The following is a 26,278-nucleotide window of genomic DNA, read 5'->3' on the forward strand; positions in this document are numbered from 1 at the left end:
TCACATTGTATGCACACCAAGTTATGCACCGAAATATGATCATAAACCCCATTATAATATAGGAGTTCACTGATAATCTTGCTTGTGTATATTTTTGGATCCAGAATGGATTTATTACCCATTTATGATATTTCTGTAGTGCTTTTTGGAGCTTGACAGCCCTTTTTTATTTTTTTTATTTTTTTTATTTTTATTTATTTTTTATTTATTTTTTTTGGGGAAGAGCTTACAACATTGTGTTTGGTACAAGTAATTTTTGGTTGAACTGTCTCTTTAACCTCTGTCCTCTCATAAATTCTTCATCAGTGTTTGATCAGCATCCGCATCAGATCATCCTCTGATGTCTGGTCATGACAACATTGATCCACAATTAAGGAAAACAAATAGATGTGTCAGCGTATTGTTTCCATGCGAGCAGACGATGCATCTGTGGCCAGGTGTTGTCTAGATGAAAGGATGCTATTTTTCATCTGGGTCAGTGTGGCCACGGGCGCCCTTGGCATGGCATTAGAGTATGGTTCCTCTTCAGACACACACTGACAGCAGCTGCGCTTCAGATGATCGCTGTAGCCCGTTCACCCAACCCCCTCCCGCTCCGATCACATCCAGACTTTCTTTTGTAGAGCTATAATCAGATTTAGATTTATTTCAGGCTCCATAAAGCTTCTGTTATGTGCTGTCTAAATATATATTTGTAGAAATAATTGTATTTATTTTTATTTAATTTACATTTATCAATGTCAAGCTGTTTACAATTTTAATCAAACTAATTCCATGAAATGTTGCTTAATTAATCACGGATGTTTTAGGTATATTGGTACCATATTTGGTAATCATGAACTATTAGAGTTTCTGGTAACGCTTTAGGAAATAAGGTCCCATTAGTTAATGATAAGTAAATGCATTATCTAACAAACTAACGATGATTAATGCATTTGTTACAGTATTTTTACATTTTGTTATTGTTAATAAAAATATAACTGTTCATTGTTAGTTTATTTTAGCTCAACTCGGGTCTATTAAATAATATTACCAGATGCGTCTTTTGATTTTAATAATGTGTCTGCCAATTTTAAAATTGACATTAACTAATGCTTAAGCATTTTTCATTGTTAGTTCATGTTAACTAATGTAGTTAATGAGTCATAAATAGAATCGTAAAATGTTACCAAGGATTTTGTTTTGGCTGATAATACCTATTTAACTGTTCATGCTCATTTTCCCAATTTTTACATTGTTACATGTTTTTATTGGTGTCTTTGAGATGCTAATAATTTAATAACAGTGTAAAATGTAACTTGCATCCTAAATACGCTTGTCTTTCACTTCACCAGATCTATCTATCTATCGCAATAATTTGTACTAATAATTTGTGCAGATTGACATTTTTGTCTGTTGCACCTTTTTTCACATTTTTAGGACTCCTTGTCAAGATTAAAAGTAGTTTTTGAAGAGTAACCCAAGAGCGCATGTTATGTATGCATTCGGCAAGCAAAGTATGTAGAGTACGTTACTTGTCCTTTGCATGCTCAGAATACCATCAGATCCTTGCAACGTTTGAAACCCCTGCGGCTCGCCTATTGCCTGTAATAGAATTTCATTTTCGGAGTAATAGCTTGCAGCTGAAACCACAAAACACAGTGAGGAATATTTGATCAATAAATCAATCCAGCTCATTGCCTCCCCTAAGCCTCTAGGACTGTGTGTTCATCTCCACTGTGAACAGACCTGACACTTAAGAGAAGCGAGTGTGGCTCCCCTCAGCTTGTTTTCATTTCAGCTGACGGCAGAATGAACTAGCCTCCGCTTCGTCAGTCTATATGGACAAATTTAGAACTGCACTGGGACAAACAAGGCCGACAGCAGTGGCCAAGGAGAGAGAGGGAGTGAGAGAGACGCTCCTCAAGGATTCACAAGTCATTACTTATAAACCACCATTGGCGTCCGTAGCCGTTATTTGCACTTCTGAATGATGTTTTCTGGGCCAGATATTAATTAGGACTCGACTTAAGGTCTTCTCTCTTTTTCGTTTTTCCCTAAATGTGCCTCTTGGGAGGTCAGGGGTGGATAAGAGAGAGTTGAAGACCAGATTGTCTTGTCTTTTTTCTTCACAGTTCAGAGATCAGGCTGCTTCATCTCAAAGGGGACAGCGTGTACAAATGCCGAAGATGTCTGTAAAACTGTAGGCTAAAAGCATTTTGAGAGCAAAAGATACCATTGTGCATTGTGATTCCATTGTGCATGTTATTTCAGATCTGCCTCTGAAATGTCTTTCCAGATTGGGGTTAGTGTAATGCGCTATAATACGTGTGTTTTCTTGGATTTCTCATCGCATCAACAAGCTTTCATCTGTCCATCACACTTGTGCCAGGTTATGTAAGCCTTGGACCACAAAAACCTGAGCATTTATAGCATTGTGCAATGTTCTCCTGACCGTAGAACTGTCAGCAGTGTCTCCCTCACAGTTCCTCCAAGGCTGTATCTTCCTGCCTGTTTTTCATTTGTTTAAAAGAGGTCCGTCACCTCCGTTCAAACTGCTGGCTGGCTAATTGAATGGAAATATGATTGATTCCCCACTTCTCCGCAGTAGCAGATCAATTAAGCTGAGTGGGTTGAACGGGGGCTCGTTTTCATTCTGTTTGGTGCTGGCGCGCTCAGGTGCGCTGTGCAGTTCGCTGCACTTTCAAAAGGCAAAGTTCACCCTTTAAGAAGAATAGTGAGTTTCAAATACCAAAGCGTTGAAACCTTTAATCAGGTATGGCATTTGGTAGAATCACTGTGGTGTCATTATGTTCTTTTCAAGAATTTTGCATTCTAAGTTCATTATATAGTACATTAGGGATATGCAATGTCGACTAGTTGTCCAACAACTAACTTGTTGTTTGGTGACATTTAGATTTTGTTGTTGTATCGTATATTTATGGGTTGATTGAGAGAAAACACTCCTAGCAAAGTTAGTTAGTCTAGAGATGGATGATATATATATCGGCAGCTTATATATCTCTATCTTTATAGATTTATTTATTGGTTGACCAATAATGGATATTTAATTGTTTCTGCAATTTTGCCTTCATATAGCAGTAACTTAAAGGGATGGTGATAGTTTATCGTAGGAAAGTTTAACGCCTTTAAAAGCGTTTCAAGAGCACATATTGGCATTTGTTACTGTATTAGTTACTATAGCAGATTTTTGTGTTTATGCATAAAAATCATTCACTATTATATTGTGATGCCTAAATTTACTTAAACTTTTTTGTGAAGTGATTTAATTTTTTATTAACAAAATAGTATATATTTACAACGTCCTTCATTTATTTATCATCCTTAAAATATTAAATGAACATTTTCCAGTTCGTATTTAGATATTTAAATTTTTATATATTTTTTTTTTATTAAAATACTTAAATACTTTCAGTAAATTATGGCAAAAATGTAACCCTTTTGGAACAACTATCTCTGAAATAGTTTTCATTTTAAAAGCATTTTAAAATCTTTAATTCTGTACATTACAATGTTGTGATGCCTAAATGTGCAAACTTTTATTTTACTTTGTTGTGTTTTGCATTCTACCATGAGCATCAAAAAGGGGGCTTTTAAAATGGCTTGAGACCTCTGAATTCTCTTTCATTTTGTTGCCCTCTTTTTAGGTAAATGCCTTCTATAAACATCATGTGATCCTAATTTTACAAGGTTTTTTTAAAGGGATAGTTCACCCAAAAATTTAAATTCTGTCGTTAATTACTCACCCTCATGACCTTTATTCATCTTCGGAACACAAAGTAAGATATTTTTGATGAAATCCGAGAGCTTTCTGACCCTCCATAGACGGCAACGCAACTGACACGTTCATGGCCCAGAAAGGTAGTAAGGACATTATTAAAATAGTCCATGTAAAATCAGTGGTTCAACCATAATTTTATGAAGCTACGAGAATGCTTTGTGCACAAAGAAAGCTAAAAGATTACTTTATTCAACTTTCTTCTCTTCCACAAAAAGTATACTCGTAGCTTCATAAAATTTAAGGTTGAACCACTGATTTTACATGGACTGTTTTATCAATATTCTTACTACCTTTCTAGGCCTTGAACGTGGTAGAAATGTAACGAAGGGGCAAAGGTCTTACAGGCTTAGAATGACATGAGGGTGAGTAATTAATGACAGAATTTTCATTTTTGGGTGAACTATCCCTTTAAGACTGATCAGTCATATAGACATTCAGGCAAACCACTGTATCTTATGCCCAAAGCAAGATTTTGATCTTTACCCTTAAGTTTGTTCCCCTCGCCTCTCTCTCTCATTCTTCCTCTCTATATTGTGCTGACCAATCCTCTGAGCAGGGATCTCCTGGGATGGAAAACTATTTGCTGTGGTAATCTCTTAATCATCAGGCCTGCCCCAGCGCACTTCTTGCCCTTCCTCCAGCATCACCGGATCAGTGCAGCGCTACATGGCTTGACTTTCTCAATACCCTTTTTAGCACAGGATCCCCCCAGGTCAGGTTCTGCAATAAACGGCATTGTTTATTTAGCCCGCCAGTGGAGACACTGTTCATTTAACACTCTCAGAGGTCTAAATTGTCCCATTGCAATATCGTTGAGGTCAGAAGTGATAGTCATGCACACAGCGTCCAGATTAGTGCTGGTCATTAGCAAGTGCTTCTCTAGTGCTTTAACAGAGCCACTCAAGGATGTGCGTTAGAGTGATTTTACAACGGATGATGTTAGAGACCGATGATATGCAGAGGATTAAAGCACATTAATTACATCTTGATGTAATAATGCAATTTATTAATAATAATTACAATAAACAAATTCTTCCGCCAAGTAATGTTTTTTTTTTTAGGACAACTGTGCTTTTAGGGGTCTTGACACAATAATATATAGTTTGTAGTTCATTTTATAGTCATAGATGATGGCTAATTAATTTGACTATAAGAAAAATAGCATTGTACAAAAGCCCTAAATAATACAGTTCAACCTATGGTAGATATGAGTACTGCCACTTCTTAAATAACAGAGATCTAACAGAATTATGTAGAAGTCTCAAGCAATTGGCCTGAAGGCTTCTTCTGAGAACTTTATGCTTCTGCGTGTACAAACGTGTTAGTATTTAGCATAGAAATCCAAATTACACAGTTAGATTGTTGTGTTTCTTCTTGGAGGTCTTTAAAGTAAGACGCATCCCATGCCTTTTCTCTTAATGCTAGTGAGACACTTAAATTAACTAAGTAAGCAGTGTTATTTTAGTATCATTATATACTATGGTATTTATTAATATTGAATTGGCTTTTATTTTTATATTTTCAGTTCATTTTAATTTGTCTAAATTTTGTAATTTTTGTTTTTAATAATTTTAGTACTTCAACTCGTTTCAAATTTTTCCTTCTAAAATATATATTTTATTTCTACTTTATTTTGGTTAGCAAAAAAGGGTTTTAATAGTTTTAGTTCTAGTTAAGAGTATTGCATACATTCTGTGGTTTTGCATTTGTGAAATAAAGAATGTTAAAGGAGTTTGTTTTGTGCTGAGATGCAGTCTTTAAATTGCTTTTTAAATGCCATTTTTGCTAAGCAAAATGCCCAAAACTGTAGGCACATTTAATCTCTCTTAATCCTGACACTTGATGTCTCCAATCTGGCTTTGAAAAATGAGTTTCCCTTTTCCCTCTCTTGCCTTCCCTTCTCTGATTTGGTTGCATTTTCCTCTCCAGCTGTTTTACTTGCAAATGCTGTAGTTTTGGGGCAATATTTAATTGCAATGGCAAACATAATTTTTGGTGATGGTATCAAGAATCTTTTTGAATAAGTTCACTCCAAATCTAAAAATAAACTATGCATTTGTGCTGTTGAATTGAATTCGAGACTAAGGTTTTGCTGGATAACATAGTCCCTGAAGTGCTTTGACAGGTTATTTTCTCTATTATACAGACCCAAGTGGGTAATTTTTTTTTGGTCTAGATCAGATGCTTGGGGAAATCGTGGCCTAATGGTTAGAGAGTCGGACTCGTCAAGTCCGGCAGGGATTGTAGGTGGGGGGAGTGAATGTACAGCGCTCTCTTCCACCTTCAATACCACGACTGATGTGCCCTTGAGCAAGGCACCGAACCCCCAACTGCTCCCCGAGCATAAATGGCTGCCCACTGCTCCGGGTGTGTGTGTTCACTGCTGTGTGTGCACTTAGGATGGGTTAAACGCAGAGCACTAATTCCTAGTATGGGTAACCATACTTGGCCACATGTCACTTTCACTTCACTTCACCTGTTGTCCTGTAATGTTTAACCATAAGTTAAACCTCATTTTGTTCAGTATGGATATGGATCACTGCCCTGAGAAAAGTGTGCTGGTTTCAATAAGCAACCTCTCAAGGTGACCTTATAAAGGACCGGGAAAGTGGACTAGCTGGAGTGGATGACCCAATACAGCATGCTGGTGTGTGTGTGTATCCTCTCCCTTGATCATTACTCTCTACCTATAGTCCCTGGGCTGCAGAACTGGGGCTGTGTGGAGGCAGAGCAGTAATGTGACCTACATTACACTGCTTCCCTGGATCTGGAGCTCTTCAGACATGCCATATTTATCTAGTGGAAGCCTAATGGTTAAACATAGACATGATTGATTCATTGGCATACAAATAATTTAGACTTTTTTTTTTCCCACAATTTTGGTTCACATCACTTCAGTGTCATTTTGATACATGTATACCTTAAAGGGATAGTTCACCCAAAAATAAAAATTCTGTCATTTACTCTCCCACAAGTTGTCATCTGTCAACATTTACTCTCTCTCCCAAACCTGTGTGACTTTCTTTCCTCTGTGGAACATAAAAGAAGATATTTGGAAGAATTGGTAATGAAGCAGTTTTGGTTACCATTGTATGGGTCAAACCACAAAAAAAATAAGAAATAGTAATAGTGTTAACAATTATGCTTACCAAGCTGGAAATGTTATTTGATCAAAATACAGTAAAACACTAATATTGTGAGATTATTACAATAAAAAATAATTAATTTTAATGTATTTTAAGGTGTTATTTATTCAGTGTCACAAAATCATTCTAATATGCTAATTTGGTGCTCAAGAAACATTTTCTATTAATATCAATGTTGGAAACTGATGTGTTGCTTAATATTTTTGTGTAAACTGTGATGTTTTTTTTTTCCAGAATTCTTTGATGAATGGAATGTTTAAAAGATGAGCATTTATTTGGAATTGATTTTTCTTTTGTACCTTAAAATTGCCTGAAAAAAAAGTCTTACCAGCCCCAAACTTTTGAACAATAGTGCATGTTTGCATTTTTGTTAGAACTTCTGAGGTGTATGTATTAAACCCTTTTGCAAGCACTTTTATATCACACTTCCCTATTTAAAAAAAAATAATAATAAAAATAAAAAACTTATTAAAATGTAATGTGAAATTTCATGGCATTTTTATATTCGCTTAAAATTCCCTTATTTGGATTCCAAATGTAAAGTGCACTGTAATTTCAAATAACAATTATTTCAAATAAACTGGATTACATTACTCAAATAACCAGGAACCTTGTTAACAGGCCTAGTTACCAACAGAACTCCTAACAGAAAAGTTGCAGGTTCAGTCTGAAGTAGAGTTGACCTAGGACCTGGATCCTAGTAACAGTCCAGTCTATCACCACTGTCTCTAGAGGCACTTAACCCAAGCCCACTTCTCCATGCTGTGTTATTGTGAAACAGCATCTTCTAAACGCAGCTAGAATTATTCCATTTGTACCTTTTTCAAGTGTCTTAAAGTGTGACTATGGCCCCCAGCCTCTGTTAAGCAGTGGCATTTTCAGCACAGTTTCGGGTCATGACATTGACTTAGTTTCAGTTGAAGGAAGGTCAAGACCCCTGAGTGACATATTTCAGTTTCCAAGTTACAGCACGTTTGCAGCTTACGTTTCCATGGCTCTACTTGTCCAGCAGTCTTTAGATAGCTAATCCAATCTACAGTCAGGTTATGTAATGCTAGCACATCAGTATGTTGCCATGCTGCGTGTATACACTCTTAAAAATAAAGGTGCTTCACGATGCCATAGAAGAACCTTTTTGTCTAAATGGTTCCATAAAGAACCTTTAACATCTGAAGAACCTTTCTGTTTCACAAAAGGTTCTTTGTGGCAAAAGAAGGTTCTTCAGATTACAAAAAGGTAAGAAAGAGATGGTTCTTTAAAGAACCTTTGACTGAATGGTTCTTTGTGAAACCAAAAATGGGTCTTCTATGGCATCTCTTGAAGAACCTTTTGAAGCACCTTTATTTTTAAGAGTGTATGAATACTCCACTGTATTCAAATTGCTTTAAGGTGGTCTTCAAAGGCTATTGCATCAGGATGCTGTATGCAAATGCAATAATAAGCAAATTGTTGTTTAAATGTAGAGCAGGTTCAGGTTAAATCCTCCTTGGTGAGACAAGCTACATTATTAGGACTGTTTTGACTCTCCAGGGGCTCAAAACTAATTTTGGTGTCCCTGGTAGATCACTGAACATAAGCAATTTGACATATATATATTTATATTATGCTGTTTGTTTAGAAGAATTATTATCGGTGAAAGAATGCAAATGTCATGTCATGTGTTAAATGTCATTGACTTTGTTCCAGATTTTGGAACACATATGTTTGTTGGCTGAGCCAAAATCCTTTAAAGTATAGATCACCAAAAAAATTAAATTCTGTCATGATTTACTCACCTTCATGTCGAACCAAACCTGTGACTTTCTTTCTTCTGTGGAGAATAAAAGATTTATTTTTTATTTTCTCAGTGGTTTTAATCAATGAAAGTCAGAAGGATGCAAAAACGGTCAAAACATTCCTCAAATTATCTTTGTTTGTGTTTAAGAGAAGAAAGAATAACGTGAGGGTGAGCAAATTATAACAGAGTTTTCATTTTGGGTGAACTATCACTTTAACTTTTAGGATGGCACCACCTCAGCCACCTAAAGCCAGGTAAACTCTGCATTCTGTGTGATGGAAGAAATTCAAAAAAGAAAAGTTTAACTTCACATCTGGGTCAGAACGTGATAGAGATTTTGTGGACATCATGATCCAGTTCTGGCCCATCAAACCCACTTTAGTCAAGCAGCTTAGTGTCTGGCGTTTGGTGTACTATGACAGTGGCTCCTGCCACCACTGAGAAAATCTGCATTATTGACGCCACTAGCATCTACATATTTAATACACTGGCCCCACTATTGACTTTCCAGGCTAACGCTCCGCTTATACACAAAGCCGAGCGCCCCCCCCCCCCCTGCCGAGAGACATTCTGCTGCCTGCTTGCCACCCCCTCAGACTAGAACGACCCCCCTTGCTCGCTTCAAGACTCATTGCATTGGAACATTCATTTCAGTCCAGGCCCTTGTATTGCAGTTGTGTGTGTGTGTGTGTGTGTGTGTGTGTGTTTCAGGGTCTCAGCTTGACAGTGACACCATGGAGTCCAGCGACAGATCGAATTCTGAACCGACATGTTGGTCTTTCATCACGGTTCATGCATGGACAATAGCTCATAGCAATTTCATAGTGGATGTAGGCTGCTGTTATTACTAATAAATGCATTTAAATTTTCTGGACTTTTGGTTTTACTACAAGAACATAATTCCAATAACTAAACGTTTGGGGTTGGTATGATTTTTAATGTTAAATCTCTTATGCTCACCAAAGCTGAATTTATTTGATCAAAGATTTTCAGTGTTGAATGTACAACTAACCAATCATTTGGAATCAATCGTTTTAACTTAGGCGTTGGAACATTCTATGGTAATTTATACCTATGGATATTCATTTTGCGATTTGCTAAAGATTGCATTTAACAGTGTTATTAAATTATTAGTGTTTTTAGCTATTATACTGTATATAAAAAAGAAACTACAAAATGTGATAATGAATATCAATATATAATGCAAAGTGGCAAGTCTGCTTACTAGGGATGTAAGCATGCACAACGAGCTGGTTAAAAATCGATACAAATATGTGACTATTCAAATCGGTTGAGATGTTAAACGAATCGCGATACAATTGGAGGTTGGAGTTTATATGAATGTATCTCTTGAGGGGAATTGACTATCTTCAGAAAAGTTTAGAATGTATTTTCTCTTCATCTTGCTTTTGAATAATCATATTATAATTTTCCATAATGTTCATAAGCGCAATGCTGCTTTGTTTACATCAGTAACCAAGTAAAAAAACTGAATTTGCACTGTTCCATAAGCGCCACCTGCTGTCCGAGAGTGAATTTGCGTTTTTATTCAGCCTGTTTGCTGTTTTTGTTTCTAGCGAAACAGCTCTCCCAAAACAGATTTAAATAAAACTGAGATCCATGATTATAAAAATCCAGATCTTTCAGAATCAATTTTCACAAAGCAATCTTTACAATCTTTGAGGACGTCAATAAGTTACTGCATGTCTGTAATATTTGCCGATAACCAATATGGTACCCATATATATTGCATCCCTATAGCTGAATCAGCAGGGCAATGTTTTTATAACGACTTTCTGTTGAAAGCTTTCATAAGGTTGTTTTTCTTTTGTCATTTTGTTGTGTCCTCCATACTGTTTCTCCAGCCTTTCCAGCTCAGTTCTTGACGTCGTCGTGACCTCTGCGACCAAGCGAAACACTGAAGAGGAAAACCACATTAGTCCTATTTTTAATTGCACACCGGTGGTTCTTCTTTACCCTACTTGTCGTACATAGTAAGACATATTAGACACAGAAATAGAGATGAGGCACCATAGCTTTTCATATGGCATTTCACAACACTGACAAGGAAAAAGCACACAGTGACAGTGTGGCCCTCTCCGAGTCGCAGGGAGCTATTAGCTGACTGGAGATAGTGTGCTGCGTCGGTCCGCCTCTGCAGTGGCCTTCAGTTATCAGCGCTGGGAGAGTGTACCGCGTGAGGGTTGAGTCATAATGAGCAGTGTGCTGACGAGCAGAGCCGCCCCAAAGATCCACGACTAGCCGCTGTGTTACAAGCAAGTGCCTCGATGTACCCCACTCTCTCTGCTAAAGCTCTGAGTCATCTGTGAATAATTTGGACCGCCGCGGGGCTTAGATTCTGACTCATCGCTCTAAACCAAGGTTTTTGGGGGGCTTCTTAGAGTGGGATAACTATAGAGGAAAGCCTAGGCTTTGGGAGAGGAAATAGAAAGCAGCCTCTTGTCCATGTCGCATGCAATCTTGCATGACCTTGTTCGGATCTGTGTTACGTATGAAGTTACTTGTGCTCATTAGCCTTGTGAGGAAGAGGCTTTGTGGATGGATGCTTTATCATTTTCCATGTAGATATGTTGTGACTGTGCAGGTTTTTCCTAAGATGATCTTGCTGCTCAAAACAACAGATCTGCCAGCTAGTGGATTACATATTCCAGTCTTTGGTCTTAAGGCCACTTACGTCGCTCTCCCATGACTCTTAGCTTGGCAAATTTGACTTGCATCACAAAAATGAAAGCAAACTGTCATTTTTTTGTTTTTATATTACATTTGAAAGTTATATAAAACTTTACATCAAATTTCCTTCTATACTTACTCACCCTCATGCTTGGTACACAAAAGGTCAATTTTTGAAGAAATATATTTTTGAAAATGAATGAGGACTTAGGCTGTCAAGCTTCAAACAAAAAAAGTGTCTCGCATTAACTATGCTTCTTATGTTCATGTTTTTATTTGGCTTTTTTCAGTGAATTGATTGACTCAATTCACAGAACTGATTTCTTCATGAATTTAACTAATTTGGTTCAAGTTCAACTCATGAATTTAAATCTGATTCAGGGATTCATTCATGCTGGTTAACATTGGTTTTCCAACTGGAGATGACAATATCAGTGAATAATGACTAATAACTTTTAGTTTATTATGTTTACACAAAACTGTCACATGGCTCCATTCAGAAGCTGAATACACACTACCTTTCAAAAGTTGTATAAGTAGATAAATATTTTTAAAAATGTTTTTGAAAGAAGTTTCTCATGTTCACAAAGGCATCAATCAAAAATAGTCAAATGGTAATATTGTGAAATATTATTTTAAAAATGTAATTTATTCCTATGACGACAAAGCTGAATTTTCAGCAGCCATTACTCCAGTCTTCAGTGTCACATGATCCTTCAGAAATCATTCTGATATGCTGATTTTTGGTACTCAAGAAACTTTTTTTTTTAAACATTTCTGCTTAATATTTTTCTAACCGTGATATTTTTATTAGGATTCCTTGATGAATAGAGGGAAAAGAACCGCTATCATTTATTGGAAATATAAATATTTCTTAACATTTATAAATGTCTTTACTGTGACATTTGATCAATTTAATATATCCTTGCTGAATAAAAATAAGCATTTCATTTTTAAAAAACCATACTGACCTCACAATTTTGATCAGTATAATGTAGTTCACAAGCCATATGGACCACTTTTCATGATACTTTTATTTTAAGATTTTTTTAAGCTTGAAAGCCCTGTCTGTCTTCATTTTCATTTTATTGAAAAGAGTGGTCAGGATTTTCTTAAAAAAAAAAAAAGATCTTTTATGTTCCCGAAAAGAAAGCCAGACATTTGGAACAACATGAGGGTAAGTGAACTGCAGAGGTGTAAAGTATTGGAGTAAATGTAATTAGTTACTGTACTTAAGTATCTTTTTGGGTACTTTGTAGTTGTACTGAGTATCAAAGATATTAGCAACTTTTACTCTTTACGTCACTAAATTTTTTTTAATGAGTATCTGTACTCTTTACTCCACTACATTTGAAATGAGTGTTGCAGTTACACATTACATTTTGCATGGACCTAACTTTTTCTGCAGCAGTTTATTTCTGCTACAAAAGACGTGATACTGCCTACTACAGGTCACTGAAAGTACTGCATCTTGTGCGTTTTGCCCTTACTCACCCAAACTTGTCAAAAAGGCTACTTTATGTGAATGCGAGTTCCTTGGCAAGTGTTTGTGAATCAGAGGTGTTTTATATATGAGATGAGGACATGACTGCAGCTGGCAATGAGGCCCAAACCAGCACAGCCAGTGTAAGAAGGCTTCGGCTTTTTAATTTGACTTAACATTATTTTATTTATCCATTATACTGGAGAGACCTTTTTGAAAGATTTTGTTTTGTTTTGTAATTTTGAGGTGTTCAGTTTTATTTTGGTTTTAGAAAATAAACGTGATTGCTCTCCTCACAAATCAACTCTTTCTTGTTTTTGTTTCATGCTCTCTGTGCCTTGCCCTGGATTTTATGTCACGTCCTGTCTCCCGTGGTGTTTGTAGTCCGTTTGTTCATTGGTTCCCCTTGATTAGTCTCCCCAGATGTGTCTTGTTAAGCTTGTTAGCCCCCTGTGTGTGTATATAGCCCTAGTTTTTCTTTTAGTTCCTTGTGAGTTGTTGAATGTAATTGTTGTCAGTTTGCCAGTCATTCTGTTCTTTGTTCCCTTTGGTTTTTGACTTATTGTTTGTTCTAGTTTTTCCAAGAAATACCAGCACATAGATCCTTGCCTCTGCCTGTTTTCCGCAGCTTCTCCACAGCGTTACAGTTTTTCACTGGCATGTCTCTTTGACTAGTGCATCTTTGAGCCTATATTTAGTACAGGGGTGCCCACACTCTGTCCTGGAGGGCCGGTGTCCTGCAGAGTTTAGCTCCAACCCTAATCAAACACACCTGAAGCAGTTAATCAAGGTCTTACTAGGCATACTAGAAACTTCCAAGCAGGCGTGTTGAGGCAAGCTGGAGCTAAACTCTGCAGGACACCGGCCCTCCAGGACCGAGTTTGGGCACCCCTGATTTAGTATAAGTAAAATACTTAAGTACTGTTAAAATCAGATAATCTAAGTCTTTTACTCAAGTTGTAGTGTACTCAACGTGTAGTGGAGTAATTTTCACTGTAAGGTATCTGTACTTTTACTCAAGTATGGTTTTTAGGTACTCTTTACACCTCTGGTGAACTGTTCCTTTAAACATGAGGGGCAGTTTGTCAGACTGCTTCTATCAGAGTAAAGCCAATTTGTCAATCTTCTCTGTTTACAAGGACAGGTATCAGTGCCAGAAACTCTGTCTGTGTGGTCCGATATGCATGCTGAGCACACACACAGACTGATTTGACTCTTCCTGTGGCGTCAGCAGTGATGGTTTCGAGCAGTCAGCTTCCCTATTTTTCCACCTGGGAAGAAGGAATGCATCAGCCACACGAATGACGTGCTTTCCTCTGTTTGTGTGTATTATCGAGGGAGAGGGGAGAAATAATAGGATAAATGGTTAACTCAGGACACCCCCGCTCAAAAACAAACATCAAAACACTCGAAATCCCATCATGCACCCTGACGTAACACCCCAGCTCAATCACCTTAACTTTACTAAAAGAAATTCAGTTAATTTAGAAGCAGGCTGCGGTATGGCTTAGTTCAGTGAACCAAATCCACAACGTTATCACTGATTTACCTGAAATTCAGAGTGAGGTGTATACTAAAAAGGAACTGCCTGTTCCAAAAAGATACATTTAATTATGCTCGTTTCTAAGATCAGCAAACTGCAAAGTCAACTCTGAACTGAGCAACTGCCACACAGTGCCTCTCAATAATTGTCTCCAGTGTGTAATTAGTAAGTCCTGAGGGTAGACTCTCAAGAAAATAATTGCATACTTGATTTGGGCTAAAATATAACACACACGGTAATTGAACCTTGTAATATGGGTTTTATGGCTCTTAAGATATATGCATTACTCTTGAAGTGCACATCTGATATTAAAACTGACTTTTTTTGGTATGCAAACATTATAGATGGTATATGTGCAGTTTCTGTAGTTTTAATGAGTTTATCAAGTGAGTTTCAATACCTAGTTACCTGGTTTGATGTCTTCTGCCTAGTAGGCAGCTTCCTTCTCAGGCATTCTAAATGAAATGAATCATTATAAGTGACTGATTTGTGTGGAAATATCATGTCACACAAATAATGTACAGGCGGCTCAATCACATTTGATTCCATTAGAGTTTGGGAGAGCAAAATAACATAAATATATAACATATATTTTGTAAAACCCAGTTTTCAGATGAGCACTCCACCACACATCATACTGTACACTGAAACAATCTGGTGTAATTTCACTTAGAAATTAGTAAATTTCACATTTTAAAGACTTGGCAAGCAACACATTGAATTAAAAGTAAAATTTTTAAGTAGAAAGACTGAATTAGTTTTTTCTTGTAAAGTGTACTTTAATAAATCTTATTTATTTACAACTATTTTAATTTACTGCTATTTTTACAGTATACTATTTTATTAATTTGCATTAGAATTTATATTTCTCTTACCTCTTCCTTAATATATATATTTCAAATATACAAAAAAGGCCATTACAGATGTAGATACAAGTATATTTACATACACATATTTCAGATACAAAAACAGATAAGATTTAATGTCATATCTTAAGTTCCCTTTCAGTCGGTCACTCTCGACGTCACGTCAGAGACCGACGAATTGGGATTCAATGCCTGAATCGACATCGGGCCGACGTGACGTCTCTGTTCCCTCCTTCAGGGAACGAGGGTAACATACGTAACCGAGACGATTTAATATAAGATTTAACGTATCTTCTTGTACTGAAGTGCAGTTTATAATATACAGCGGGTAAAATAAGTATTGAACACATCACCATTTTTCTCAGTAAATATATTTCTAAAGGTGCTGCTGACATGAAATTTTCACCAGATGTCGGTAACAACCCAAGTAATCCATACATACAAAGAAAACAATACAAATAAGTTTTGAAATTAACTTGTTTAATAAAATAGAATGACCCAGGGAAAAATATCGAACATGCTTACTGAAATGTATTTAATACTTCGTACAAAAGCCTTTGTTGGTAACGACAGCTTCAAGACGCCTCCTGTATGGAGAAACTAGTCGCATGCATTGCTCAGGTGTGATTTTGGCCCATTCTTCCACACAAACAGTCTTCAAATCTTGAAGGTTTCATGGGCCTCTTCTATGAAATCTTTAGTTCAAGTCAGGTGATTGGCTGGGCCATTCTAGCAGCTTTATTTTCTTTCTCTGAAACCAAATGAGAGTTTCCTTGGCTGTGTGTATGTGATCATTGTCTCGCTGGAATGTCCACCCTCTTTTCATCTTCATCATCCTGGTAGATGGCAGCAGATTTTTATCAAGAATGTCTCAGTATATTTTTCCATTCATCCTTCCTTCAATTATATGAATTTTGCCAGTGCCACACCATGATGTTTTGGGGTGATGTGCAGTGCCATTTGACCTCCAAACATGGTGTGTATTATGGCATCCAAAGACTACAATTTTTGTCTCATCTGACCAGACTATATTCTCCCAGTATTTCACAGGCTTGTCTAAATGTTGTGCAGCAAACTTTAAACAAGCTTCAACATGCTTTTTCTTCAGCAATAGAGCCTTGCGTGGTGAGCGTGCATACAGGCCACGGCAGTTGAGTGCATTACTTATTGTACTTATTATTTTCTTTGAAACAATTGTACCTGCTAGTTCCAGGTCTTTCTGAAGCTCTCCACAAGTGATCCTTGGATCTTGACACAGAACTTAATTTCTGAAATTATTTGTATTGTTTTCTTTGTATGTATAGATTACTTGGATTGTTACCGACATCTGGTAAAAATGTAATGTCAACAGCTCCTTTAGAAATATATTTACTGAGAAAAATGGTGATGTTCAATACTTATTTTACCTGCTGTATTTTGGCATTTGAAGGTTGAGACCAAATATATTTCCAGTTTGAAAAATATATTCCCTTAAGCTGCCCTCATTTAAATATTTATTTTTCTACTTAATATATAATACTTTATATTTGATATTTGAAACATATTTTGGCCAGAAAAAAAGCATTTTTCTCAGTCTCCTTTGTTTATGTTCAGTAATTTCACTTTAATGGCAATGAAAAGAACCTATTAATTGCCATTACAGTGAAATTACTGAACCTACACATAGGAGCTTGAGAAAAATTTTCATTTTAAGAAAATTTCAGACGACACTTAGATGCTTTCCATTGATGTGTGGTTTGTTATGATAGGACAATATTTAGCCGAGATGCAACTATTTGAAAATCTGGAATCTGAGGGTGCAAAAAAAAAATCTAAATATTGAGGAAAATCACCTTTAAAGTTGTCCAAATGAAGACCTTAGCAATGCATATTACTAATCAGAAATTAAGTTTTGAAATATGAAATAATAATAAAGATTATTACTTGACATCCTAATTATTTTTGGCATAAAAGAAAAATTTATAATTTTGACCCATTCAATGTATTTGTGGCTATTGCTACAAATATACTTGTTACATAAGACTGGTTTTGTGGTCCAAGGTGACATGTATGCATGATTAAACATGACTGTGTAAATGTTTTTTTTTTTTACAAATTCAGCTGAGTGAACTGTTTTAACCCTCTCTGCATTCCAGAGAACTGAACACACCCAAACAATGACATTATCTGGAACAAGAACTGTCTTGCAGATGGTCTTTGTGTAGATGTTTGTGTACTACGTAAGTAAACCATTTCTAGGTTGATGGCGTCAAAGGTTGTTGTTTCTGATCAGCTCAACATGACGACAGTGACTCAACCAGTGCCGTGCGTTTGCTGTTTGTCTGACCAATGGGACATGGGGGAAGTGTCTGAGAATCATTTTTGCTGAGGCTAGTGGAGCAGAATTTACATAGTTTAGCTTAAGTACATTAGTGTGATTGTACTCGGCTATACAGTCCAAATGCAGTGCTAACAGGGCATGATGATTATTTTGCCCCAGCAATGCAGTGTCTGTGCTTTCATTTGTGGAAACACTAATTTGATCGCTTTCTAGATCAGTGACGATGACCCCAAGGGCAGTTCTGAGCTTCTTGCTTCCAAAGTCGTGGCCTTGCGCTCGCTCGTGATGTCTCCTTGCGTAACTCTTAATCAGCAGACGCGTATTGGGTAATAATCTCCCCGCCACTGATTAATTCCTTCTCAGGAATGTCCGAAATTAACAATCACGATGGAAGCGCCAGCTGCTTGCCGAGACATCCCGGACTCTCTTTGCCTGTCATCAGCCAAATAGAGCTGGAAAATAGTGCAAATGGTAATCTCTGGATTATAGTGTTAATCCTGGGCTGGAAGACAATAGGGCGAGAGGTTCTGTTTGTGCCCTGAAATGAGGCTGGCTGGCTGTCCTGCAGGTGATTTGGAGCGAACCCAGTCTAATTTTGCATTTGACTGGATCAGGGGTCTGATTTCATACGGTTCAGGTTTTTAAAGGTACAGTAGTTTGTTTGATTTTGTAAGGCAAGAATGTTAAAACATCTGATAGCAAGGATTAGGCTTCCATTGGGAATTAAAGAGACCAAATAAACCAAGACATCATGTCTTGCTAATAAGATTTATTCATGAAGATGCCCTGGTATCTGGATTTAAGATTAATTAACTGGCAGATTAATAACAGAGACGTTTGTGTTCTTTCAAGAGCCTCTGGAAAATTCACATGGCTCACCTCAAGAACTGAGCATCGCCATACTCATGGAGACAACCTTGGCACAAGCGGCGTCATTGGCTCAGGCGAAACAGAAGTAACTGAGTGTGTTCCATTGCACAGACGCCGCTCTCAGTGCACTTAAAGGTGTAGAGTCTCTCCAAGTGCCCTGGTTTCTCCTCAGAAATTGCTCTCTGCAACCTCTAAAGTTCTCCTGACCAAATATTACAGGTGAAGGACGCAGAAGCTCATGAGAGAGCCTCTCAACAGCAAGAAACACACTAACAGCTGCCTCTAAAGGAAACCAGGCTTTTGTCTGGCTATTTAAAGTGAATGCCCTCTATGCTTATACATTGTTCATGTTTTTGACAGGCAGCCAATTTTTTCATTTTATTCCCTTTTAAAGCTAAAAAAAATATGCTAAGGATAAATAACACAATTGTAGTTGACGTATATTTTTCAGGATACAGTATCAGTTTTAGGTGACGTCTTTAGGTAACCCTCTCTTATCAATGAAAGTGGCCCAAATTCAGTCTTCTAAGGGTGGGTGGAATCAGTTTTCAATGGATATGGAATACTGGATGCTGTGGAATATAAATTTGAGTGGCATTACAGAAGAAGAGAAAAAAGTTTTGGTCAGAAGGTAGGCCTGTGCGTCAGTGTCACTACAGCCTAAATTACCGTCCTCCTTGGCTCAACTAGGTCATCTGCTCTCAAATAGACTTGCACACTTCATTTCGTAGCCCACATCGCTCACCTTATTTATCCTTCAGATTTTCAAGCATCCACACACTGCCAGCTTGAGACTTCATTTACAATACAATACAAAAAAAAAACATTAACAATGATTAACCTCAACATGAATGCTTGACAAAATTGATTTTGTTTCTGAAAAACTGGGAATGTTTTATATATACGTTCATTTTTAATACATATATTTTATTTTTATGATCAATTATCAATGTTTTTTGTATTTATAAATATTTAATTGTAGATTTTATTATTTGTTATGTTTTTGTTTTGAAAAACAATATTTGTTATGTTTACACTATAATTATATATATTTTTTTAAATCATAGTTTTCAGTTTTTTTATATATTATAGTATATTTGATGTATTTCTTAAATTTCCTAATTTATGCTTGAAAATATTGAACATTGCTTTACATAAACTGTAATCTGTAATGAATGGAAAAATTTTTTATGACAAATCTTCAAATATATCTTACATTTTCTGAAATTTTGATGTTTAAAATGATGAATAGCCATCTCTCATCAACCAAATCAAAGGAATATCAGTATCGAAAAAGGTGTATTACCAAGTGAAAGTTCATCCCAACTCAAACCCTGATTTCCATAATCCAAACCGAGATTTGTTTGGCAAATGCACTGTGGGGAAAAGCAAATATTCCAGAGGGAACGTATGACTCAAAAAGCATCCGGTAATATCCCACCTTGCTGGAAACTGCAAAATAGAACTGTGTGATTGAGAGCATTGCGTTAAACGGTAGCTTCGTTAGATGATCACACGTTGTCAAGTGTTTGATCAGGCCTCATTAACATCCTGGGCAGATACCACACATTCAAAAATCTTCAATGACCACATTACGCCCTCTGCCTAGTAGCACCTAGCAACAGATTGGACACGGTATATGGTGCAATAACTCGCAATGGCATTTGACTAACCTCTTTATGTTTTGTATTATACTGACCGCAGTGCCATTTCATCTGCATTATGACATTGTACAATCAACATAATGATTAAGAACAAGCATTTAGTTCTGAGCAATGACCTAAACAGACCTACTGTGCTGCTGGATAGGACAGAATTAGACTTGAGGATGTATGTATATAAATACATATATCTCACAGTAATATGTTGTTTATGTTTATGGGAAGATGTGCGTTGTATTATGTCACAGCCTGGAGCCTCTACTGGCAACAGTCCAGCATGGGTTTCAGGCCACTGTGTTCTTGCCCTATTGGAGATTTGGACGTAGAGCCGCCTTGCCAGAGAGAGATGATGCCCAGATGGCATGGCGACCATGTCTGTGGACAGTTTGGAGGGCTGATGGCCTAGATTCCAACACAAGTGCGCTCAAGTCTGTTCAGTCCTGTGGTCCAGTTAACACTGGAGAGCGAGAACACTAGGGCAAGCGTCTTTAAGTAGTCAAACCCTTATCTACAATCTTTTCTCTATACACAATAATTCTCGAATTTGTTCAGATTCATAACTCTTAAGATTTAAAGGGATAGTTCACCCAAAAATGAAAATTCTGTCATTAATTACTCACCCTTCCAAAACCGTAAGACCGTCGTTCATCTTGGGCACACAAATTAAGATGTTTTCTATGAAATCCGAGAGTTTTCTTGATTATATTGTATATATATATATAATCTCTATTCTTCTCTATTATATTTCGTGTTATATTGGTATTGATCGTTCTTGGTGTGAACAGGCAGTGAAAAGATCTAGTTCTCCTTCAGTAATTTATTCCTTGCTGTAAGAAATGACATGGACATAATTATACAAATTTAAATTTGTCTGTAGACCCCTCAGATCAAAGCCTCCAGAAATTATGATAGATGAAACCGGCTGTGACATTTAGAACTGAACGCCGCTTGTCTGGGCCGTAGAAACTGCTGTAAAAAGATTGCATAGCGAGGATGCTCTCTGAGGCCCAGTAACGCTGTTACCTGAGATAACACTGACTTCCTGAGACATCAAAAAGCAGCCTTTTTCGATAAAGCCCTCTTTCTCTCTTTATCTCCATGTCTCATTTTCTGTCTCTATTTCTATTTAGCTCTTACTCACTTTGTTGGTAAAGGTATGCAAAGCTTTTCAACCTGTGTGACGTCAGCAGGCAGGTCAAAGGAAGGGAGTATGAAAAGTGTGGGTTAGCGCGATGCGTAGGCGTGATGACGCCATCGCTCTCTTTTCTCTCCCTCCCTCCCTTTCCGAAAGCGTGACTCTGAGGCGCTATACTGAGCAGGAGAGGAATGATGGGAAAAGTGGGGTTTTCATGAAGGTCCTTGACCCAGAACAAGCACTAGTCTTTATTTAGGCATGCTGTTGTGTGAGTGTGTGCGGGGGAGGATGGTGGGTGTAACAGAGAGATTGAGAGAGAGAGTGATGGACAGGAAGATGATTTAGTTTGGTGTTAATCCTGCATGCTGCTATTAATAACCCTTGAGTCATCTACGCACACTCCAATTTATCAACAAGCACCCACAAACTCATTTCCACCCACCAGCTCTTCTTATGAACTGGGGAATGTCCATTTATGTGTTGTGTTACACAGTTAAACATGGTATATTGCGCACATCGTACTTATTAAAGAAGTGAAAAGTTTGTCATTATTTACTCACTCTCACATTGTTCCAAACACAGCTTGCTTTCTTCAGTGGAATATAATGTATGGGGACTAGAACTGTCAGGCTCTAAAATGACAAAAAAGAAAATACCATAAATGTAGTTTGTTTTGTGTGCTCTTCTGAAGTCATATGATAGTTTTGTGTGAGGAACAGACAATAAGCCAAATGGACCATAATTATGATTTATTTATGGTTCTTTTTAGTCATTTTGGTGCTTCAGTCCCCATTTACTTTTTTATATCAAAAAGAGTGCCCTCAGAAACTTACCTTTTGTGTTTCACACATATGAGTTTGAACAGCGTGAAGATGAGTAGACATTGACAGACTTTTGCATTTTATATCTTCTTAATATTCATTTTAGGCATTCTTAACACAGTTTAATCTTAATGATAAATGATGATTCATTATGGCAGTACATCACCACCATGGATCACAACAGAACAGCCACTTATGGCTAAACTGAACTGGAGTCTCCGAGGAGAAGCTGTGTGTGAAAAGGAAAATCCTCTCATACAGACGGATGGATGGATGGATGGATAGATGGATGGATATCGATGAACAGACGGATGGATGGATGGATGGATAGATGGATGGATATCGATGAACAGATAGATAGATAGATGGATGGATGGATATCGATATAGATAGATAGATACTAACAATATACACAGTGTAAAGTATAAATAATTATGTAATGGGTAAATGGATTATGATTAATGTGAACTCTCTTTCATTCTTTCTTCTTGCTGAGTGAACTGACTATATGATGTCTGGTAGAAGCTGTTAGCTGTTAGTTTGTAGCCTCCTTCTCATCTCTCTGCTGGGTCTTTCATTTGGAGCAGACCGTCATTGAGTCGTCCTTGAGAATGATCCACTTTCCGCCCTCCCGCCTGCTGGGCTGGTATTCCAGCCTCTCGTGCTCACTGTGTGTGTGAGGTAGTTAGAGATTGCTCTGATTTCTAATATCTAACGTGTGTTCTGGCCTGAGGGCGGATAGTGGCTGTTTGCCTCACTACAACATCACTCACCACGGCAACCCGTCGTCATGGCGCAGCCCACATTGTGCAGCCCACTGTCGGTGCCGTACAGCCTTACGTTGCTATGACCGCCAGAGTGGAGGCATTTTAAATCATTGTGAAGATATTCATTCATAATGCGTTATAACGGTGCACTGTAACATATGATGTAAGACATCAGTTCTGGGGTGGTCATACTTTATAGCTGTAACCAAGAATATGTAAGTATTATAATGGTATAGTGGTTAAAATTATAATATGTTATAAATACATTAATTTGACTAGAAACACCAGAGACCAGAAATGTAAAGCACTTTTGCAGTCGGGCAAGACTTCAACGTTCAGGAAAAAGGTGTTACCCTAAACCTTTAGAAAATAAAATATTTGGATTTAGAACGAAATCAGATCCATTGTCTTTATGATCTTCATTTCTTCTGGCTTCTCTTATACAAAACTTTCATATAAATATTAATTCATTACAGACAGTCGTTCATAAACTGAGCGCATCATAATAAATGTTTTTGGGATTAGGACATCACATAATTGGATGGCTCTGTTATCCTCTCCCATCAGGCCGCAGCTGAGGCTATTAATTCAACAGAATGTTGGCAAACGCCGCTGAAGCCCCTCAGAGACAGAGGGAGATGGGAATGGCACATTGACACTGTCCAAGACACACGTTTTATAGATTTTGGAAGCATATTTATTCACTGAGATCAATTATTTCTGTGCCAGATAATTGTTCCTTTCCACAGTTGGAACACTAATTATTTGTTCATGTTTTTTTTTTTTTTATTTAATGGACAAGCATTTTTTTCTGGATTTGTTATGATTGATATATAATTTCTATATATATATATATATATATATAATATATACTTTCATAAATACATACCATTGAAAAATTTGGGATCAGTGAGAATTTAAAGAAATTATTACTTTGTTTAGCAAAGATGCATTAAATTGATCAAAAGTGACAGTAAAGACATTTTATAATGTTATAAAAAAAATATTTTTTCAAATAAAATCTGTTCTTGGAAAAAAATCACAGTTTCCACAAAAATATTCAGCAGCACAGCATTGATTTCAACATTGATACTAATAAGAAATGTTTCTTGAGCAAAAGATTCTGAATAAATTACTATGTAAACTATATTAAACTAAAAAAATATATATTTAAAATGTTATTATTTCACAGTATTACTGTTTCTGTGCCAGATAATTGTTCTTTTCAACAGTTGGAAACACCAATTATTTGTCCATGTTTTTTTTATTTATTTTTTTTTATTTAATGGACAAGCATTAATGAAATCGTTTTTTTTTTCTTTAATATATATTGTTCCAAAGTTTGGGATCAGTAAGTGAATACTTTACTGTTATATATAGTATTCATATAATAAATAAAGACATTTATAATGTTACAAAAAAAATAAGTTTCAACAAAAAGTTAATCAGCACAACTGTTATCAACATTGATAATAAGAAATATTTCTTGAGCACCAGATTCAGAATAAATTAGATTATTAAAGGAAAAAGGTTATTGTAAATTGTATTATTTCACAATATTACTGTTTTACTGTGTTTTTGATCAAATAAATGCAGCATTGGTTGGCATAAAAGACTGCTTTTATTTAAAAAATTTAATAATTTTCCAACCCCAAATGTGGTTTACAATGATATTTCACCTTCAAAAACCAGTTACACAAAGGTCTTAAAATTTTGACTCTATATTCTTGTAATTACCCAAAAAAAGTGCAGTATTCATCATGTCATAATGTCAATATGCTGTATAAACATATAGGATTTATGGTCCTTATCTTAATATTCATTGTCAGTCATTTAATGGGGAGATCCCTGTCTGTTCGGATGATAACTCCATCATCTCTTATGAAATCCTCTTATGAGGATGACGGGGCTTGTCTTTAAGTGTCGGCTCTTGATTTCATAATGTGCAGTTGTATTTATTTTCAGTGATCCAGCGGGGTCTCTGCTCTCAGAGCGGCAGAGTGCTGGAGTGGATTTGGGTCATGCTAGTTTTAGAGTGCCTCTCCTCGCTCTCTCAATCCATCAGAGCGACAAGCCCTAAAAGGATATTCACATCAGTAGTTAAAAAGCCAGGCTTTAACACTTACAGTTCAGCTTTCTACCCTTGTTCCACAACACAAGCTTTTTTTTAAAGGAATAACTCGCCCTTACAAGAAAACAGTCTGTTGGCAAAGAGGTTTTTGATGCACAATGATCATAAGAACATATTCAGCTGGAATATCTTTGGCCATTCTCTCTGTTTTGACCTGTACATATTGCTTTTACCTCCTACTCATCATCTCACGGTTAAACGAGCACTCGCTCTGGTGCTGAAAAAAAAAAAAAAATGCAGGAAAATTGAATCAAATACTGACAGCGCTCCTTTGCATAATGTTTCTGTGAGCTACTCGGCAGATGTTTTAAAGCGCTCTCTCTCTTCCTCTCTCTTTTACAGTAATTGCCCTTTTTCCTTGGCTGCAGCCCTGGCCCGTGGTACAGCAGACAGTATCCTGCAAAGTGATCTCTCCATGTACTATCTCAACAAGAGTGTGGAGGATGGCACAGACACGCTGCCTCGTAAGTGCCCTATAAAAACCACATCACATAAACGTAACTTGCACTGTGAAGTCTTATTTTTAAACGAGACAAGTCTAGCGTAGATTCATTGTGGTTTTCTTGACACCCATGAGCCATCTGAAGTCACGTAGTGTCAGTAAAGCCAGTGAATGAGTTGGATCTTGCTATTGAGTAGAGATCTCGTGATATTTGATCCGAATGTAGGCCATTCGGCACAATTTTAAACCTCCTATTCAACTGCAAATTTAGGTCACTTACTAACTTAACTTTGGCCTGAATTGCTTCCTTATCTTTCTATATTCGAATTGAAATGGCAAAGGAATTTGAGGTGAGAACGGCTGCTAATGTGCCACAGTTTTGGCTGGTTTAGAAAGGAGCAGGTCTAATGGAGCTCGAAAGATCTATTCATATTTGACACCTCTTTTTGTTATGATATCGTGTCTGATCTGATTCATTTCCCCCTTCACTTCAGATGACTCTTTCTGTAGCAATAACTGTAAACTGCCACATGAAAGTATATTACAATCTTTATGGAGGACAGATGTTGCCTTACATGCAAATGATGATGTGCAATATGTTAGTATCATATTGGTCTTTGGCCTATATTTAAGATTTTTTAAAATCTGTATTGGTCAATATTGCGTATTTAATTGTACACGCCCATTTCCTTTATTTTTACATTTAGATTACCTTTCACGTCATCTTTAAAAACATTAATAAGTTAAATATATGAAATCATTTTAATAGTCTTTTTTTAAATATAATACTTTAGAGTAATCTAGCAAATATCAAAATAAATATTAACTTTTTATACTCTGCATT

At 36.7% G+C, this 26,278-nt stretch overlaps 1 protein-coding gene across 1 annotated transcript in view; it reads left to right on the top strand.

The window, feature by feature from the left end:
• Positions 1 to 26,278, top strand: part of ppm1e (protein phosphatase, Mg2+/Mn2+ dependent, 1E) — a 50,376-nt gene that overhangs the window by 12,330 nt on the left and 11,768 nt on the right. The window contains exon 2 of the mRNA XM_016277047.1: positions 25,335 to 25,456. Coding sequence (XP_016132533.1) covers positions 25,335 to 25,456 — 122 coding nt within the window. The remainder of the gene's footprint in view (positions 1 to 25,334; positions 25,457 to 26,278) is intronic.

This window comes from Sinocyclocheilus grahami, unplaced genomic scaffold (assembly GCF_001515645.1).
Source record: "Sinocyclocheilus grahami isolate Dianchi unplaced genomic scaffold, SAMN03320097.WGS_v1.1 scaffold7.1, whole genome shotgun sequence".
NCBI classification, from domain to species: Eukaryota; Metazoa; Chordata; class Actinopteri; order Cypriniformes; family Cyprinidae; genus Sinocyclocheilus; species Sinocyclocheilus grahami.